The sequence below is a fragment of the Mus caroli genome, chromosome X (genome assembly GCF_900094665.2).
Source record: "Mus caroli chromosome X, CAROLI_EIJ_v1.1, whole genome shotgun sequence".
NCBI classification, from domain to species: Eukaryota; Metazoa; Chordata; class Mammalia; order Rodentia; family Muridae; genus Mus; species Mus caroli.
In genome coordinates, this window is record NC_034589.1 from 93,195,305 (window position 1) to 93,216,945 (window position 21,641).

The window sequence follows — 21,641 nt, forward strand, 5'->3', positions numbered from 1 at the left end:
GGAAGGGAAGGGAAGGGAAGGGAAGGGAAGGGAAAGAACCAGCACAGTGTTCAAATAGGACCACATTTCATGGACTAATGGACACACATGTTCATTGCTTAAAGCCTTATCCAGAGCTCTATGCAAAAGCACAGTGGGACAAAGTATTGGCATAAAGTTTCACCTGGGTTAACAACTTCAAGGGAAATTACTGAGTGTTGCAGCTCAGTGTGCCATGTCTCAGGTTTTGCAGGAATGCTAGCCATTTGATTTGACACCAAAATTCATTGTCAATCATTGTCCTGCCTTTTATTGCCAGGTTCCAGAGCCTAAGATGGATCCATGAGCATGAATACAAATCTTATTGCTAAAGTGTGCCCAGGTGAGTAAACTTTTCCAGCCAGGCAACAAGGAAAAAGGCTGTTTCCAACTACTTCTACTTATGTATCTCCTTTCTTTTTTTTTTTAATTAGGTATTTTCTTCATTTACATTTCCAATGCTATCCCAAAAGTCCCCCATACCCTCCCCCCCGACTCCCCTATCCACCCACTCCCACTTCTTGGCCCTGGCGTTCCCCTGTATTGAGGCATATAAAGTTTGCAAGACCAATGGGCCTCTCTTTCCACTGATGGCCGACTAGGCCATCTTCTGATGCATATGCAGCTAGAAACCTTACTGAAATTACACATTCATCAACAGACGTGTTAGTAACCAAAAGATATACGATCAACAACATACTTTTTTAGGCATTTCCATTTTACAAAATTCTTTTAGAATTAATTCTCTTGAGCTTCACAATGACCTTGTAAGGTATAATTACCATCATTAATATAGCAATCTTTTAAATTCCAGTACTATGGATGGAATATAGGGCCTTACATGGGCCTAGCCCACATGCCCAGCCCACCACCAATTTCATATTGTATAAATCTATTATTGTATATTACCATAAAAACTATCAGTATTTACCAAATTGGGACCTTTTAACATTTCTCTCTCAAAGATGTTTTTTCTTAATTTTTGAATTACATTTCATGATTGAAATGGTTTGTGCCAGATCTCAAAATGGGAAAGCCATGACTGGAATCCAGGTCTTTAAATCCAATCCCAGTGTGATGATTTCCTCTTTCCTTCACTCGGGAGGAGCACACCTGTATTGTACCCACCCACCTGCCCTGAAAAAAGTCACAGTGTAAAGAAGCAGAATGTGAGGGACAAATATTACTGTGGTAAAATTAGTAGGAAGCATTCCATCTCTGCCTCTAGCTACTCAAGTGTTTAGAACCTGTATAGCTTAAAGAAAAACAATGAGGCAAGGGTTAATCATGGGGCTTTTAATACCTCTCCATCCTATTATGAGATACATTGACTCTGAAATTAAAAAAATCACTGCCGCAAATTTCAAAGAATCCCCTATCCTAAGAGCTGTCAGACTTGCAGCCCATGTTCAAAGGTTTGAGCCTGATTGCTAACTCTTTCGACTTGTAGTCTCAGAAAACAGAGAAAGAAGACAATCCACTACTTGCCTCTTAATTTACAAAACCTTTGCTCTTCCAGCATGCTTGTAAAACATCACTTGGGAAGTGAAAGCAGAAAGAGCAGCAGTTCAAGGCTAGCCCAATCTTCACATTAAGACCCTGTCTCAAAAAAAAAAAAAAAAAAAAAAAAAAAAAAAAAAAAAAAAAAAAAAAAAAAAAAAAAAAAAAACAAGACCTGTATGTATAGCTAGCATATGCAAAGACCTGAATTAAGTCCCCATCACTTGGGGAGGGGTGCATGCATTTGGCCTTTCCCAAAAATGTTCTTTTGAACTGAATGTTTACTTATACAATTTAATCACCTGGATATGCCTTAGCTGACCATTTTAAGCATAATTTCACCTTGCCATCCATATCACAGAACCACCTCCTAACTAAATAGCACACCTGTAACGAGCTCATTGCTGGCGAATACTACGAGCAGTTTGCAGTTAGAAGGGATCCACAACCCAAACAGTTGCCCCTTTCCGTGCACAGATTCCTCAAGTTTCTATTTCTGTGGCACAACCTCCAGATCCTCAACCTCTCAGTGAACCCTATTAAGAGGAGACACACCCAAAAACCCTAGCCTACAAGTCTGCGAGGATTAGCATTTTAAATAGCCCATCTTCGAGGTGCCAGTGTACATGTACTCTTGACCAGGCGGCGAGACAAGAAAGCATTAAATGATCCAACTCACTTGAAGAACTCGAAGGAACTTGAACAGTTTATGGATTCTGACCAAAAGTGGCCAGATAACAGCGAATTAGACAACCATGAACTAGAGCTGTCCCAGGAGGAGTACTGGCTCGAAACACCAAAGCTTCTAAGTCTCCCTCAACTCTTGCTTGGCTCTAGAAGCCTGGCACAAGGGACCACACAACCTAGACCTAGGATGAGGTGAGGGTAAATCCACTCAAAACAAAGTTCAAAACAGACAGAGACTCCTTCACAGTGTGACTTTACCTTTCACAATTATCTTTCATTTCAGCCAAGGAGAGCACACTTAATTAATCCTCGCTCTACTTAATCGTTACCCTCCATTCTTTCCCATATATATTTTGGCACAGAGGGTTGGCTTGCTTATTCTCTTTCTCATTGGGGGATGTTAACTATTCTTTTTCTTTGAGCATCCTGACAACTAGCAGAAATAAAAAGGAAGCTCTGACCACGGAAAAAGCAAAGCTAGGTAAAATCCTTTCCTGGCTGCAGCTCCACACCCTAGGTCCTGCATTTTATACCCAGGGGATCTGGGCCCCCCTGGACCATGAACTAGACAGGTCTTTGTTCCACGCTGAAGCGGAATTCAGTAGTAGGTAAAGCCAATCAACGATCATTAGAAAATGATTGGGGAAGGGTACATTTTTACTGCCCCACACTTTTCTTCAATAACTGGAGCCTAGGACAAACATCATTATACTGGAACTAAAGCCTTACATTCCCAATTCTTTAGGGGGTGGTGGGGTAGTTCTTTGGTAAGCATGGAAGTCAGCTTGCACTGCACTGCAGTGTTGCCCTTATCTGACAGGTTGGGCAGGCTGTCTCAATAAGAATCTACTAAGAAAGAGTGAATCCAAAGCTAGAGGGTCTCTGTCCCAGCTACAGATTAAGTCTTACAAAGTCAGAGCCACCAAAGGGAAAGGCCCCAGAGTTCTACTTGTCTTCACCACTTTCCACTTCTACAGACCCCTCTCTCAAATGTTCAGAAACCCATCAGACCCAGAGACCTGGGTTGAGAGTCACTGCAGATCTTCCTAGCCACCCCCTCCCCCCCCCCCCCCGCCTGCCTGCCTTGGTATGGAAAGGTTTAAAGGCCAGAACCACCTACTCAGACAAACAGCTCATGGAAGCCTTCCACTTACTTCTCATAGCGCTGATAAGCGCGCTGCCGTCTTTGATCACGTCTTTGATGAATTTATTGGTCCTCTCCAGCTCCTGTTCATAACACTTGAGCCTCTCGCGGAAATCGGGGCTGTCGAGGTAGCAGTCGCTGAACTCCAGCGGGGGATGCCCCATGATTAGGATAGCGGAGGGGCTAGGGATTAGAAACAAAGAGCGAGAGCATCAGTGGCATAATCGGCAGAATAGACCCAGTGGCTTGTGTTCAGGAGCCACTTCTAGCGACTCTTAGCCTCACTCCCTTTGGAAGGCAGGTACCTGTTCCAATGAAACTCTTGGGAGCGCCCGCTGGTGTGTAGCTGGAGCGCGTAGTCCGGTGGTGGCTGCGGGTGACCAGGAGTGCTTACCAACGTCTTCTGACGCCGGCAGGGTGCAGCCTAGGGAGCAGCACGCCCCCTGGTCATCGTCTCCCCAAAGCACAACGCTGTGTCTCGGGCGTCCCAGGGTAGAGGCGGGGAGAGCACGGGCCCGGGGGCCGCCTCTTTGCGCTCCCAAGCCAGCCGAGGCTTCCTTCCCCGGCTCCCCAAGAGAGGCAGACTGTGCCTCCCCTCCCCCTTCTTAAAGCCAATGCCACCTTTTCACGCTGGCCGAGCCCTAACCCCAAGACCGAACGAGAGCACGGGATCCCTTCGGATGTCTTCCTCGGGTCTTCGGGGCTCGTCGCCCACAACTCGGAAGCTGCAGAGACCGCCTACTGGTTCCCGGGAGCCATCGTGATGTGGGGTTTGGCACTTAGAGAGTTAAGCCCAGCGGCAAGGAAACGTTGCTTTCCTCCAACAACACAGCAGCAGGCAGCGAGAAGAGGAGGGCGACAAAGCTACGCACAATAGCTGTGGTAGCCCGGCGCTTCCCTACGGAAACTGGGGAGCAGTCAGCGCCCTAGGACTCCATCTGGAAAGCGTGGCGGCCTGGGATATGTAGTCTTTCTGTTCTCTCGTACCATGACTCCACCCTGCGGTCTCCCACCAACCCTCCAGGGTGGCCGCTCTCCTAGTTCTACTTCCCTAAGCCGGCCCCAGGCACAACAATCCTAGAGAGGCAGGTGTACCGCCCAGGCCCCCGAGGGTGCGTGCAAAGTTTCCATAAATGTAGCAAAACCCAAAAGGATGGATGATGGGAGGCTGACCCCCACCAGTGTTTGGTTGGATAGTCCTCTTTTTTTTCTTTCCTCTTTCACCCTTCCTCTGACCCACCAACTCTTTTCCTCCTTTTCCTGTGTCTCCTAGTACAAGACGCTAATTCTCATGGGCTTTGGTGCCTACTGTAGCATCTCTTCTAGGTCCAGAAACCTCTGGTGAAGAAACAGAGAGTGGATTTGAACATGGAGAGTAGGGCCTCACAGAGTGGTTTCTGTGACCCAAGTCAATGGTCAGGCTAATAACTACAGCATGTGATTTGCTGTCTGTTAATGGAGAACCTAAAGTTACTATAGATTGTCTTTCTGTTTATCCAAAAGGCCTTTTGTTCATTGTCTATTGTAGGAGAACCTGGACTGCTTATAAAGACAACTCTCAAATTAAGAGTGGCTGCAATTAGGCAAACTAGATTTGCAGCAGTGTTTACATTAAATTATATCAGTAAAAGCAAGAAGGAAAAAAGGGCAATACAGTAATTATAGCTAAGCTACCTGTGTTGATGTCTGCTTGCTCCTGTAACTGATTGATTACCACCAACTGGGTGGCTTTTTTTTTTTTGGTTTTCCCAGACAGGGTTTCTCTGTGTAGCCCTGGCTGTCCTGGAACTCACTCTGTAGACCAGGCTGGCCTCAAACTCAGAAATCCACCTGCCTCTGCCTCCCAAGTGCTGGGATTAAAGGCGTGCACCACCACCACCCGGCTCTGGGTGGCTTAAATTAACACAAATGTATTATTTTAAATTGTGGGAGTGAACACTGGAAATGAACACCACTAAGCTAAAGTCAAGATGTCAGAATGTCTATGTTCTTCTGGACTCCAAGTAAAAATCCATTTCCTTGTTTCTGTAGCTTCTAAAAGCTGCCCTCAAAGCTTTTGTCGATCTTTGAAGTCAACAGTGGTTTACCAGGTCTTTTCTCATGCTACTTTAATGTTACTCCTTTGCCTTCCCTGCTCCTTTTCTGCACTCTTGGAATTACATTAAATTCATAGGATAAGCCAGGATAATCATTTTATCACATGATTCTTAATTTAACCACATCTACATAGTCCTTGTCATTTAAGACAACATATTCACAGGTTCTAGGGATTTACATATCCTGAAGGGCCATTTGTTTACCTTCCACTAAATTGATATAAATCATATAAACTATCATACATGTGTCTGGAGGTGATAGTGCATCCCTTTAATCCCAGAATTCAAGAGACAGAGTAGGCTGATCTTTGAGTTTAAGGCCAGACTGCTCTACATATCTAGTCCAGCCAGGGGATACACGAAATTAAACAGCAATGACAATGAAACACCTCACAAGTCTTCAAAACAGCCTCATAGGGTTGGGATCCTTATACCCATTTAAGGTTGGATTTGCCCCAGAACACACAGCTAATTAAGTGACAATTCTAGAATTGCCTTGTCTGGCTGTTTTTCTAGAAATGATGTTCACAATCATAAATATATCACAGAATGAGGAATCCAGGGAGGGATAGCATTTGAAATGTAAATGAAGAAAATATCTAATAAAAAATTTTAAAAATGAATGTTACAGTGAAAAGAAAGAAAGAAAGAAAGAAAGAAAGAAAGAAAGAAAGAAAGAAAGAAAGAAAGAAAGAAAGAAAGAAAGAAAGAGAAGGAAGGGTCAAATCCCAGAGAAATAGATCTGCGAGAGCAAAGGGTGGTGGGGAGACCACAGGAAGGAATCATGGGATCTACAAAATGAAAGACTACATCCCCCAGGCTGCCACACTTTCCAACTGGAGTCCTAGAGCACTGAATGCTCCCTAGTTTTTCTGTTTCTTTGTTTTGCAGCGCAAGAGTCAAAGCTAGAATCTTGCTAATGCAAGGCAAGAGTTCTGTGAACTGATCCACATCCCCAGCCCCATTGCCTACTTTTATTATTTCAAAGGTTAACAAATGCTGGGGATGTAACTTTGTAGATCACACACCTCAAATGACCAGGACCCTGGTTTATTAGGTGGGGTTTATTTTTGCTGGATTTTTAAAGAGATTGAATGTCACTATATAGCCCAGATGGCCTCAAACTCATGATAGCTTTTCTGCCTCTGTGTCCATAGTGCTGTGATTATAGCTATGTGCCACCAAGCTAAGTTTGATCTCCAGTATTGCAAAGATAGAAATTTAAAAGGTTATCTTTTCTGAGAAAATACCCAAAGTAGACTTTAAATTCACTGTGGGTACATTCAAAGCAAAATAAAATATAACTTCTCACATAATGCTGAAAATTTTTACATTGTTCTACCATTTGATTTTAATTTGACACTGTATATTACATATTCCTCGAAGAATTTTGTCCGCCCATAATATATTTTTATACTTAAAAGTCTGCAATTGATTACCATGTTGAATTTCTTCCCAACAAAAATATTGCCAAAAATAGAAATTAAATTATTTCCTTGTGATAGCTATAAGGCTCCTATATGTAAGTCTCTTGATTTGAGTTATAATTGCAATTATGCATGTAAATTTCTTATATATATGTATATGTGTATATAATTACTCTTAGAATTACATTAAATTCATAGGATAAGCCAGGATAATCATTTTATCACATGATTCTTAATTTAACCACATCTACATAGTCCTTGTCATTTATGACAACATATGCACAGGTTCTAGGGATTTAAATATCCTTAAGGGTCATTTGTTTACCTTCCAATAAATTGATATAAATCATATAAACCATCACACATGTGTATGATGTATATACACACACACACATATAAAATCATCACTACTACTACATTACTACTACTACTATACTGCTACTACACAAAATGATTGGACATGAAACTTCTATAAGAAAGATAGAGAAAGTGTAGGCTAAAGGACCTTGAGTTAAACAAGATTCCTTTAAAAAGAGAAGCAAAACAAAGATTTCTCAGGATCCATATTTTTAACCTCAACATTTAAAATACTGGTTAGTCTGTTTAAGCCTAAGACTTATGCACAAAACCCTCAGTTTGATTCCCAGCACCACACAAAAAAAACTTCTAAGGGCTTAAAGGGACTTGTCAGTATTAAGAGCACATATTACTCTTGCAGAAGACCAGACTTTGGTTCACAGTACCCACATAGGACAATTCACAACTGTCTGAAATGCTAATGCTAGGGGGATCTGAACCTTCTGGCCTCCTTGGCACCTGGACTCACATGCAAATACACACACACACACACAGAGAGAGAGAGAGAGAGAGAGAGAGAGAGAGAGAGAGAGAGAAAGAGAGAGAGAATAGCTAGTACACAAACATTCCTTAATATGAGTAATATCTAAGTACTCTTCCATGCTTCTTGTTCTGATAAATAGCACTAAAGGTAGAAAGCCATCAGATTAGTCATAATGATAGTCTTAGGAAACATTCTTAAAGATTAAACACACACACAGTGACACTTGTTCATTGTCAATATAAGACAATAAAAGCCATTCATTATTATTCAGAAAAAAATTGCATTTTGACACACAAAAAAATCTAGTCTCAGAGTATATCACTGATAGAGGCTTGCCTGGCATGCTCAAAGCTATGGGTTCAATTCCCAGCAGAGTTGGTGACCCCCACTAACCTTGTTTGTGCTGGTTTAATATGGTCTCTCAACTTCCTGGATCTTCCTAGACTGAAGTCACTGTCCCCTCTGGGGTTAAAGAACCAAAACCTGAAACCCTGGAGTGATTCAAAGTAGCAAACCACTCTAATGTGGAGTTGCAGGATGTCATCAAGGCTTCATGCCCTTTGACCTGGTTTATCCAGCTGGGGCCTTGATGTTTATCAGTTTGTGTGTCCATCTGTGTGTCCATCATTCATGCTGGAATCAGAATCAAACCATTTGACTTAATGAAGCAGTCATTTAGGTCAGGATCAGTCTCTTGCCATTGCATAATAGTTTGACAACTTGAAAGAAACAGAAACAAGGAAACCAGATGTTGAGCTTGCTCTAGTGGCATATGAACACAAGCACTCGTCTTTTGTTGTTGTTATTATTGTTATTGTTGAATTTTTATTCTATTTTCTTTCTTTTTATTGAAAGCAGATTTTTTCATACAATATATTCTGAACATAGATTCCAGACCCTCATCTCCTCCCACTTACCCATTCACCCTACTCCATGTCTTTTTTCTCTCTTTAGAAAACAGGCAGATAGAAAAAAAACAGAATAGAACAAAACAAACAGAGAAAACAAAAGAAAAAAAAAGGAAAGCACATAAACATGCAAACACTGAGAGAGAGAGAGAGAGAGAGAGAAGAGAGAGAGGCAGGGAGAGAGAAAGGGAGAGAGAGAAGAGAGAGGCAGGGAGAGAGAGAGGGAGAGAAAGAGAGAGAACAGAGAGAGACAGAGAACAGACACAGACAGAAAGAGAGAGAGGGAGGGGAATATAAATAATATAAATGAGAGAGGAAATTACATTCTGGATGTAATACATGAGAGAATAAAAAAGAAAGAATGCAAAGTAAGAAGCCATAATAAACAAGCAAAAGAACAGTAAAGTTTTAAAAAGAAAAAAAAAAAAAAAAAAGCCCAGGCAAACCATTATGAGATAAATATCTCCCAAAATAACACTGTGTTCCTTTTTTTTTTTTTTTTTGAGTTGCCCATCCATTACTTGGCATGGGACTTGCCCTTAAGTATGGATTATATGAAACTCTGTTGGAGAAAACTAATCTTTTCTTTGCTAGTGATAATGAATTGAAGATAGCGTATGGGTTATGAAGAAGAACCGGGGCTTGTGTCCGCCTCTCAGAGCTGGGATCCCAACTGGCAGGCACACACACACACACACACACACACACACACCAGTGCTAGCCTCTGTGAGTTTATATAGGTGTCAGTCCTGCTGTATCTAGGAGGCCTTGTTTCCTTGATGTCCTCCATCCCCACTAGCTCTTACATTCTTCTGCCTTCTCTTCTGCAACATTCCCTGAGACCTGAAGGGAGAGGTTTGATGGAGACATTCCATTTAAGATTGGATGTTCCAAGGTCTCTTACTCTCTACACATTGTACAGTTGTAGGTCATTTTTTTCATATTTTTCATATTTTCCCATTTACTGCAAGTGAAAATTTTTCTGATGATGGCTAAACAAGACACTGATTATGGGTATAACAGAATGTCATTAGGAGTCAATATATTGAGACATTGCTTTAGCATAACAATAGTATTTGGTTTTTGCCTAGGTCCATGATCTATCCAATTTTGGGTTCCTGGCTAACAGAGCAGTATCAAACATGGATTCCATCTCATGGACTGGGCCTTAAATCCAACCAGATAGTGATTGGTTACTCATACAACTTTTGTGCCAGTATTGTGCCAACAGATCATGTAAGCAGGGTCACCATTGTAGATTGAAGGGTTTCTAGCTGATGTGTTTACCTTTCTCTTCTGGTAATTTGATAATTCCATTTAGATTTATTCCATATATATGTTATCACATATATGTTAAATGTATATATTCTTAATGTGTACATGTTAAGAACTTTCTACAATAGTAGGTTTCTATATGACCCCCCCAGATGACCCTTAGTATTAGCTGTCTCTCCCCATATTCCCTGTCCTACCTCCCTCTTTCCTCCCCCTCTCCATTTAACCCTCCTGTTTCAGCTTCCTCCCACTCCACATCCCTTTGTAACTCTCTATTCTATTTCCCCTTCCTAAGTAAAGCCTCCCCTATCCTCCTAGTCCTTACTCCTAAGGTTAGACCTAACCTTTATGGTTACATGGATTGCCTATCAAAGGACAAAACTACTTCTCATCTCATCACTCAGTCAACACATTGAAGTAGGAGGGTCACAAACCCCAGGCCAGCTGAATCTACCTAGATCATTTCTTTAAAACACACACAAACAACAAAGCCAGCCCCCCTCAGTTGCTATGGGGCTTTAAGAAAGAAACATCACCTTTGCTAAGAAAGCCAAACCATGTTAACTTCCTATGTCAGCTTCTGCTTCATTTCTCCATCTGGGACCATGGTTAGTTTCATTAAAATATTTCTTTAAAATGCTTGTTGATTGTTTACTCTTCTCTGTATATAAAAAGTTCATTTTTATTTAAAAAAATTGCGTGGGACTCTGGAGTAAAGGATAATTTTCCAAATTACATTTTTTCTGCTTCAGTAATATTAAGTATGGTTTAAAAGAATGTGTCCTGGTCATATAAAATAATATTTTTTAGTCTCTATGTTTCAAGAATCTAAAGGTCTGTGTCCTGGAATATTAAAGCCCTCCTTCACAAGCTAGTAAAGTAGCTAAGACTGCCATGTGGTCTGCATTGAGTTTATATGTAACAAAACTAATGGGAAAACTTAGGTGATGAGAAAAAAAAGGCTGACAAAGACTAATGCCTTATGATCTCATTTTCTTCGTGCAACAGTTTTATGAAGAAGGTCCTGGTGTCCATTTCATTTTACGCACAAGCACCTGAAATGCAGGAGTTAAACTGGTCGGCTCGGATTACTAGAGAATAACCCAGGCTTGAAGAATCTGAAGCCATTTTTTTTCTTTTCTTGCCATTGTAATTCAGACTAACAAACACATAAGCATCTAATCTCCAACCCCTCGCGTTTGGGATGGGCACACATGGAACTTCAATATGGAAAAAAAAAAGCAGTTTTTGCTCACTTGCTGGTAACTATAGCAAATGATTCAAATTTATCCAAGGTGGAAGATTAACAAGGCTGAAGAGCTGGATGACAGACTGGCTCCTATGACCACATGTTCAACTCTAGAATTTCCAGAACGAACAGAGCAGGCTATAAAACACTGGGCCTAACTGTTTGCTGCCTCACCACACTGGAGCCTAGCCTTAGTTCCAGCCTGGCCTAAAGCCTTTACTACCATTGGCTCCATTCCCAGTCCAGTTTTGGCACTCGTCTGGTCCCTGCCCTGACTTGAGTTGGCCTAGTTTCTTTCCTTAGCTAAAGCCAAGACTTAAAAAGTTTTAGGAGCCTAGATCCAGCAAAATTTCCAAGGAAGGAACAATCCTCTTCCAAAGTTTGTGCACATGCAAGTCCCAACTCATTCCCTTACCCATATTCCCTTCAGTGTTTTGTTTTGGTTTTAAATCTTTTATTTATTTATTTATTTATCTATCATATGTGAGTACACTGTAGCTGTCTTCAGACACACCAGAAGAAGGCATCAGATCTCATTACAGATGGTTGTGAGGCACCATGTGGTTGCTAGGATTTGAACTCAGGACCATTGGAAGAGCAGCCAGTGCTCTTAACTGCTGGAGCATCTCTCCTGCCCCCTTTCAGTGTTTCTTGGTGAAAAAAATAGCTTTAACACATGCCTATTTTATGAGGAGGATGAGGCAGGAGGCTTACTTAAGCCCAGGAGTTCAAGACCAGCCTGGGCAGTATGGTAAGACCCTGTGTTTATAAACCAATGTTAATAATAATACACAGTCACCAAAACTTTAGGAGGGAGGTGTGGGTTGGTGTGTGTGTGTGTGTGTGTGTGTGTGTGATTGTTGCTTTATTCTTTGTAATTTGGGGGACTAAAACCCAGCCCTTGCACATGCCAGGTAAGCACTCTGTCACTGAACTACACACCCTGGAACACATATATCACATGACCACAGACACACACACGCACACGTATGTGGAGGTCAGAGGGTGACTTTGTGAAGTTGCTTCCTTCTGTCCATCTTTACGTGGGTTCCAGATGATAAGCATGTACAACAAGCACTTTTACCAATCAATTTTTTTCTTTTTTTCAATTACTTTATTTTTTACACTCCATATTTTATTCCCCTGCTTCTGATCCACCCACCCCCGACTGTTCCACATTCCATACCTCCTCCCCATGCCCCTGTCTCTTCATAGATATTCTCACCCCCCACCCCACCTGACCTCTAAACTCCCTGGGGCCTCCAGTCACTTGAATGTTAGGTGCATCATCTCTGAATGAACACAGACCTGGAAGTCCTCTAATATATGTGTGTTGAGGGCCTCATATCAGCTGGTGTATGCTTTCTGTGTTAGTGATCCAGTGTTTGAGAGATCTTGGGGGTCCAGATTAATTGAGGCTGCTGGTCCTCCTACAAGGTCACCCTTCTCCTCAGCTTCTTTCAGCTTTCCCTACTTCAACAACAAGGGTCAGCTGCTTCTGTCCATTGGTTGTGTCTAAATGTCTGCATCTGACTCTTTCAGCTGCTTGTTGGGTCTTTCAGAGGGCAGTCATGATAGATCCCTTTTTGTGAACACTCCATAGTTTCAGTAATAGTGTCAGGCCCTGGGACTTCCTCTTGAGCTGGATTCCACTTTGGGCCTGTCTCTGGACCTACTTTTCCTCGGGCTTCTCTCCATTTCTATCCCTATAAAAATAACACCCTTCACAATAGCCACAAATAATATAAAATATCTTGGGGTAACTCTAACCAAATAAGTGAAAGACCTATATGACAATAACTTCAATTCGAAGACGATCTCAGAAAATGGAGAGATCTCCCATGCTCATGGATTGACAGAATTAACATAGTAAAAATGGCCATCCTACCAAAGGCAATCTATAGATTCAATGCTATCCCCATCAAAATCCCAACACAATTCTTCAAAGACATGGAAAGAGCAATTCTCAAATTCATCTGGAAAGGCAAAAAAACTCAGAATAGCAAAAACAATTCTTAACAATAAAAGAATGGCTGGGGGAATCACCATCCCTGACCTCAAGCTTTACTACAGAGCAATAGTGATAAAAACTGCATGGTATTGGTACAGAGACAGACACATTGATCAATGGAATAGAATTGAAAACCCAGAAATAAACCACACACTTACAGTCACTTGATCTTTGACAAAGACACCAAAAATATACAACAGAAAAAAGAAAGCATCTTCAATAAATGGTACTGGTCTAAATGGCTGCCTGTATGTAGAAAAATGAAAATAGACCCATATTTGTCACCTTGTACAAAGCTCAAGTCCACGTGGATCAAGGACCTCAACATAAAACGCTATACACTGAATATAATACAAGAGAAAGTGGGAAAGAGCCTTGAACTCATTGGCACAGGGGGAAATTTCCTAAACAGAACTCCAATGGCTCATGCTCTAAGATCAAGAATTGATAAATGGGACCTCATGAAACTTGGAAAGCTTCTGTAAGGCAAAGGACATAGTCTATAAGACAAATTGGCAACCTACAGACTACATCCAATAGAATGCAAAGTAAGAAGCCATAATAAACAAGCAAAAGAACAGTTGTTATGGGGCTTTATATATCCAAAATATATAAAGAACTCAAGATGTTAGTCACCAAAAAAAACAAACAACCCAATGAAAAATGGGGTATAGAACTAATCTGAGAATTCACAACTGAGGAATCTTGAATGGCTGAGAAGCACTATAAGTCCTTAGTGATCAGAGAAATGCAAACCAAAACAACCCCGAGATTCCACCTTACACCAGTCAGAATGGCTAAGATCAAAACCTCAGGTGACAACACATGTTGGAGAGGATGTGAAGAAAGAGAAACACTCCTCCACTGCTGGTGGGATTGCAAACTGGTACAACCACTCTGGAAATCAATCTGGAGTTTCCTCAAAATATTGGAGGTAGATCTACCTGAAGACCCAGCTATACCACTCTTTGGGAATATACTCAAAAGATGCCCCACCATGCTACAGGGGCACATGTTCCACTATGTTCATAGCAGCCTTATTTGTAATATACAACAGAAAAAAGAAAGCATCTTCAATAAATGGTGCTGGTCTAACTGACTGTCTGTCCATGTGGATCAAGGACCTCAACATAAAACCCTATACACTGAAGCTGGAAACAACCTAGATGTTCCACGACAGAAGAATGGATACAGAAAATGTGGTTCATTTACACAATGGAATACTACTCAGCTATTAAGAATGAGGATGTTATGAGTTTTGCAGGCAAATGGATGGAACTTGAAAATATCATCCTAAGTGAGGTTAACTCAGACCCAAAAGGACATGCATGGTATGTACTCACTAATAAGTGGATATTAGCCAAAAAAAAAAGTACAGAATACCCAAGATACAGTCCACAGAACTCAAAAAGGCCCACCAAGTTTTAAAATTTTTTGGATTTCTCGTTTTTTCAGTACACTCTCACTTTAGCAGAGCCATGTCAAAACTACTTATTGAGGGCTGGAGAGATGACTCAACAGTTAAGAGCACTGACTGTTCTTCCAGAGGTCCTGAGTTCAATTCCCAGAAACCACATGGTGGCTCACAACCATCTGTAATAGGATCTGATGCCCTCTTCTGGTGTGAAGACAGCTACAGTGTACTCACAAATAAAATTCATTTTTTAAAACAAAACCTACTTATTGGTAGACACCTGGGTATTTTCTGTGTTCAATTTGTTTCCCAGTTAGCAACAGTTTAGAGGGAGGGGAGGCTGCATTGTTTGTAAGAAGTTTTGTGGGTATAATAAAGGCACAGTTATATTACTTTTGACATTTTTTAAACTTTTCAACCTTGAAGTCCAATGTGCTACTCCACTTTATTCTATTTCAGAAAGTAGAGTCAGATGTAATAGTGCACATCCATAACTCCACTAGTAGAAAGGTCGAGACAGGAGGAGAGGATGGAGAAGCAGAGGAGTGGAGCAAAGACTTACTTACCTGTTGAATGACTACAGCCTTTGGAAAAGTTCCCCGAGGCTCCTCTGAATAAGCACAAACTATGTTTTAATGTTCTGCTAATGGTCCTTGTTACTTCATTTTGCATTTGGTGTTTGCTGTGATGCACACTCTAATGTTCTTTGAGATATGGGTTTGGGCCTGAAAATAATGAAGACTAATTAAATGGGAGGCTACTGGCCAGTGGCTGGAGCATACAATTCTAGCTATGCAGAGCAGGAAGCAGGAGGGTCACAAGATACAGGCCAGTCTGGGCAATTTATGGAAAAAAGAGATAGACAGAAAGGGAGGGAAGAGGAAATGGGGAGGGAAGGAAGGGGAGGAGAGAGGAGAGGAGAGGAGAGGAGAGGAGAGGAGAGGAGAGGAGAGAGGAGACACACCAATGTGGGGACAAGGGATAGAGAAACCAATGGGGAAAGACTCAGAAAATCTGAATTTTTACTTAATTTACTTTTTTACCCTTGCATTGCTAGGAATGGAAAGAACCCATAACTTCATGCATCCCAAGCAAGTACTCTACCACTGAGCTACATCCCCAGCCCCAAACCACTACATACTAGTTTCATCTTTTATCTGATTTAAGGCTAATAGTGAAATGAATTGTAATTTAATAACTAGCATTTACACTACGCTGTATGTGAGGCCATTTTCATTCATGTCATAGAACCACTAGAAAGATAATATCAGAAAAGTAACTGAACTGTTTTCCAACAGCTTTCTAACTCTAATTCACTTCCTTTTACAATAAAAGACAAATGCTCAAAATAATATGTCACTGACTACAAACTAAAGTGCAGTCATACTCACAGTAAAATCCCAAGATATGAAATTTAAAAGCATGGTGGTGCCAACCCACACCCCAGCCATTCAGGAGGCCAAGGTAGGAGGATCCCAAGTCCCGGAGCAGACTGAGTAGCTTATTGTCACCATATCTCAGTAGCCATGAGGGTAGGAATGCATCTCAGTGGCAGAGAGAGCTTGATTTTCAGAACCAGAATTTTTAAATGAAATCAGAAGCTGGGTATACAAAGAGTACACATGGAGGGACCCTTGGCTCCAGCCACATATGTAGCAGAGGATAGCCTTATCTGACATCAATGGGAGGAGAAGCCCTTGGTTCTCTGAAGGGTCTAGTGTGGTGAGATGGGAGTGGGTGAGTGGCTGGGTCGGGGAGCATCCTCTTAGAGGCAAAGGGAAGGGGGATGGAATGGGGTTTGCGGAGGGGAAACTGGGAAAGGGGAAAACACTTGAAAAGTAAATAAATAAAATGTCCAACAAAAACAAAGTTGGGTATAATAGCTGCTGAGTGAAATCCTAGCTCTTAGAAGGCTAAGGCAGGATCAGTGCAGACAGTATGAGGCATTGTGGGATACACTGAGTTCAAGATAGTCCTGAGCTACTAAAAGAGACCCTGTTTCAAAAGAACCCTCTTAATGTACAATTCTAAGGCAGTGTTAACAGGTCTTTCTCAAAAATTTACAAGCAAGTTTTATGCCAGAAATTTTATAAGATGACATTGTGAATAAGTCAGTAGAAACACAGCGTACAGGCGGTGGACACATAACACATACACAGTGTAAACATACCACGTAGTCAGTGAACACGCACAATTATGCAGTGGACAAACACCACATTGTAAGCGCACACACAACATATAATGAAGAACACACAATACACAGGCAGTGGACACACACCACACAGGTGTTGGATTGTCTAAAGAAAAGAAAGGCAAAGGGCATCCACCCATCCCTCAGTGGCAGGGTGGCTGGAAGACCTAGAAAGCACCACAAAGCTGGAAAACGAACACCAAGATGCCCTGGCAAAGGCTCAATATATGCCTGTCATGCTTGCCCTATCCCATTATGGTACCAACACTAACCACAGGAAGGAAGCTAGCTTCACTCAGCCTTGCTAAGAATGGTGAATGAATTTGCATTTCAACCATCAGAGAGAGCTCGATTAGACCACCAAATTGTGCTGCTTATTTTTAGGTTTCTTTGGGTGGGTTTTGAGCAGCAGAGGAAGGTTGCCAGACATTTTGAGATTGGCTTGATCTACATCATGAGCTCCAGGCTGCCCTCTGCTCTGTATAGAGACCCTGTTTCAAAACAAATTGAACTTCAAGTTAGTAATGTTAATTACTACAAGGAAACCAGATCCCAACATTATTAGCACTTCCTGTGTCTGAGTCATCTGCCTGGTCCCTGCAACTACAATGATGCATTTATATCATCCTCCAGATGAGGAAACTGGAACTCAGAAAGGTGAACTAGCATATCTAAAGTGCACTTAGAATCCACCCCAATCACTCTGAGCAAGAACATCCTCTTTTTCCACCCCCAGTGGATACCCAAGGCTTTATAGATTCAAAGCAAGTATCTCTGATGTTTACCACCAACTAGTTTGATTTTCATTTTGAGAAGACTCGTGCAAAGTTGCTTTGACTGACCTTGAACTCACCCTCTAGTCCAGGCAGACCTTGGACTCGCGATTCTCCTACTTCAGCTTCCCGAGTAGCTGGGATTACAGGCCTCAACCCACAGGTTCGGCAAAAATTTCATCCTGACTTTTGTACTGAAATGTCATTTTATTCCATTGGAAAAGCGTTAAGAACTTTTTGTTGTTGTTGTTTCTAGATAGGGTCTAATTATGTAGCTCTGGCTGTCTTGGAACTCACTCTGTAGACCAAGTTGGCCTTGAACTCACAGAGGTTTGCATGCCTCTGCCTCCCAACTGTACTAAATGTAACTAAAATGATGTATAATGTATATCTGGCTTTTAAGAAATTCTTGAAAGCTGTTGTCCACAGGAAAACTCCAGTCTCTTGTAGCCTATGGAATGATACAATACTGTGAATATCTCCATGTCCTGCTATCTCTACTTTATGCCCCCTTTCCCACCTGGGTACCATAGAACCATCCAGTTTGTGTACTGTATTCGGGTACCAGCCTGGTAGGAACTTTGTTCACTTATTTCATTTGTTGATTGTTTGGGGATTTTAGAAGGCAAGGTCTTGCTACCTACCCAGGCTGACCTCAAATTTGGGGCAAACATCTTCACTCAGCCTCCCAAGTTCTGGTATTACAGGTATGTTCTACTGTGTCCATATGTGCACTGTGCACTGTGTTTGTTTTTGTTTGGTGTGTGTGGTGAGGGGTGAGGAGTATACATGTATGTGCATGATTGTGGAGGACAAAGGTCAACCTCAAATGCCATTTCTTAGGCACTATTTACTTTTTTAAAAAAAAACAGCATTTCTCAATGGCCAGGGTTCATTGCTTAGGCTAGACTGGCAAGTCACCATTCTCTAATAACAGGCCTTTCTTCCCCTCTCCAGACCTGGGGTGACAAGCACACACCACCACTCCTAGCATTTTGACATAGGTTCTGGCATTTACAGATTCAGCCATCTCTCTAGCCTGTTTTATTTATTTATTTATTTATTTATTTATTTATTTATTTATCTATCTATTTTTGGTTTGGGGATTTTTTTTGTTTGGTTTTTGTTTTGTTTTGTTTCGTTGTAATTGTTGTTGTTGCTGCTGCTATGGGGTAGTCTCAACTGTGTAGCTCAGGCTGGCTATGAACTAACTCATAGCCATCCTGCTGCCTAGGCCTTCTGAGTGCTGGGATCACAAGTGTGAACAAGTCTCCGCCCCCCTCCTCCCTCTCCTTCCTCCTTTCCCTTCCCCAACCTTGTGTGTGTGTGTGTGTGTGTGTGTGTGTGTGTGTGTGTGTGTGTATGTAGAAGACAAAATAGCGTATAATGATATTAAAAATTCTACACAGCCTGGACTGGAGGCTGGAGAGACAGCTCAGCTGGTGAAATACTTGCTACATAAAAAGGAAGATCAGAATTTGAATCCCTAGTGCCCATGTAAAGGCTGAGTGTGCTGCCATACCCTTGAAATCCTACCACTGGGGCGAGAGCACTGGCAGATCCCACTTGCTTACTACCCAGCCAGTTTAGTTAGGTTCAGTGAAAGACCTTGTCTCAAAAATAAATAAATAAATAAATAAATAAATAAATAAATAAGAGGTGAGGAGGGGGCTGAAGAGATGGCTCAGCGGGTAAGAGCACTGGCTGCTTTTCCAGAGGTCCTGAGTTTAATCCCCAGCAACCACATAGTGACTCACAAGCACCTCTAATGGGATCCAATCCCCATTTCTGGTGTTCATGAAGACAGAGCACCCATGCAGATAAAAGACACAAATAAATACAGCCTTTAAAAAAGTAAGGCAGGAGAAGCAATTTAATTGGACATTCTGATGTTAAGTTCAGGCCTCCACACACAGCTGGCACACACAGTGAGGACTCCTACACAGATACAAAAATCCCACTGAGCCCAAAGATGTGGGGAGAGTTGATTGACCAAGAATTCTATGAAGAAGCATTAGACTATTTAGTGAGAAACCATGTTTGAAATAGCACATCATTTGCTATTATATCATTGACATGGAGTCATGAAGACTCTTTGAGTCTCAGCATGTAGTGGATACTGGCTTCAGGCTTTCTACTCCCCTGCCTCCGACTCAGGAGTATTTAGATTACTGTGATACAGTGAGTAGAAATGTTGAAGGTGAAAGTTACCAAATTGTGCACTTCTATTTTAAGAAGTTAAAAATCTCTGGGAATTGGCAGCTTAGCTCAAGGGTATACACATATCACCAGCTCTGTACATATTTGAAAAAAATTGATACAACTGAAAACTTGGAATTTTCCTCTAACCAATATGGTACTGAAACATATAGGTTTATATAACAACTTTTTTGAGATATACTTTATACAACATAGAGTTTACCCTATTAAATGTACACATCATTAAGTTTTAGTATTTTCACAAAATTTAATTCACACAATTGATCAACTATCACCACAATAAATTTTAGAGCAATTTATCACTTAAAATAACTGCGCCCCCTCCTGACTAGGCACTGGACAAAGAGACACCTTGTTGGTGGTGTTCTTTTATCAGTCAGGGACAGAGCAGATGGCAGTCCTTTGTTCATCCTAAACTGATGCCTGACTTGGTGGCCAAAGCTGTTTTATGCCTAGGGACACATAAAAAATCAATTCAAATGAAATCAAATCCAGGCAGCATAGAAAGGGACGAGGAAGACAGAGACCTGTGTTCTTCCATGCCACACAGTATGGGCTGAGAAAGACACCCACAGATCTGATCTCAGTCCAATGCCACAGGAGGACCGATCAACCAGGAGCCCAGCATTGTATGACCAGCCTGCAGCAGGAGTCACCACATTATACAAGTATGCGGTGGACAGGTGGGAGAAAAAGAGAAGCGGAGCAGCTTGAGCGTTATGAAGAGAGATGGAACTGGAGACTCAAGAGTGGAGAGGAGCAGCCTGTTCTGAGTGGCCAGCCCTGACACCTGGGTAGAGTCCCAGTCTAAGTTGCCACTGAAGGCCATGTCTGAGTCTGTGGCTACTCAGAGGCTGGGCTTCGTGTGGATGTTTGTGGCTCATAGTACTACCAGAGAGCGTGAGGATGTCCCTGGTCAGGGTAGTTGCCAGGGCCCACAGGGATGTCCAAGGGCTGTGCAGAACCGGCCCCGCCCCTCACTGGATGCAGTAGCTCAGGAGAGCTGGTCCCACCTTCCCCACCTCTCACTGGCTACAGGCTGCAATGCTTGGGAGAGTGGGCCCTGTGCCTTGCCGAGGCAACACAGTAGAGCTGTACCTGGTTAGGGATGGGGAGGAGAGGAGTGAACCTGCCTGGAGGGCATGAGTGTGTGAGAGCTGTTTCAGACAGTGAAGAAGCCTGCCTACGGATTCTTGTGCTCCAGAGAACTAGCCCTGCCCCTCACCAGTTACAGGACTCAAGAAAGCAGGCCCTGCATTTCGCCTGGACAGCACAGCAGAGCTGATCCTGGTGGTGGGGGTGCAGGTGATGGGCCCCAAGGGTGAGAGCACAGGAGAGCTGTCCTCACTACTCATCTGCTATGAAGTGACCTGACTGCAGGGTGGTGCCCTCCCACCCATTGCCACCTGCTGTGGGTAGTCCCCAGAAAGCTGGTTCCTAGGGTATGAGTTCAGGGGAGCTGCCCCTGCATGTGCACTCCCTGTAGCACTCAGGAGAGTGGGTCCTGCCACACCTCACCTGGGCAACACAGTACAGCTGGCCCTGATGGCAAAGCGACTGGTGAGCCAGCCCCAAGGGTATGAGAGTGAGGGTGTGAGAGCTGCAGAGCTGGCCAAGCCCCTCACAGGCTGAAGCATGTTGGAGAGTGGACCCTGTGCCTCCACTGGACAGCACAGTGAAGCTGGCTCTGGAGGTGTGGATGTAGGTGAGCCAGTCTGAGGGCATGAGAGTGGGAGAACTGACCCTGCTTCCTGTCAGTGGTGGCCCTGGGTGGCCTAGCCAGAACAATGCTGAAGAGCTTGCTCTGGCGGTGCAGATAAGGAGAGCCAACAGGCTGACTACCACCCAGACCCAGATCCAGGGCTCTGAGTTGGCCCATCCCTAATT

The 21,641-nt window shown here is 42.5% G+C and overlaps 1 protein-coding gene and 1 non-coding gene across 3 annotated transcripts in view; one reads left to right on the forward strand and one right to left on the reverse strand.

Moving 5' to 3' along the window:
- The window catches only part of Ophn1 (oligophrenin 1), a 317,724-nt gene extending 313,426 nt beyond the window's left edge, over window positions 1-4,298 (reverse strand). For both annotated transcript variants that reach the window (XM_021152888.2, XM_021152891.1), the window contains exons 1-2: window positions 3,655-4,298; window positions 3,360-3,532 (exon numbers count right to left, since the gene is read on the reverse strand). In XM_021152888.2, the coding sequence (XP_021008547.1) occupies window positions 3,360-3,513 (154 nt within the window). In that variant the 5' untranslated portion in view covers window positions 3,514-3,532; window positions 3,655-4,298. The remainder of the gene's footprint in view (window positions 1-3,359; window positions 3,533-3,654) is intronic.
- A 15,781-nt stretch (window positions 4,299-20,079) lies between these two features.
- LOC115030175 lies at window positions 20,080-20,220 on the forward strand. Its single transcript, XR_003835796.1, has one exon. It is a non-coding gene; the product is annotated as a small nucleolar RNA SNORA48 (small nucleolar RNA).
- The last annotated feature ends 1,421 nt before the right edge of the window (window positions 20,221-21,641 follow it).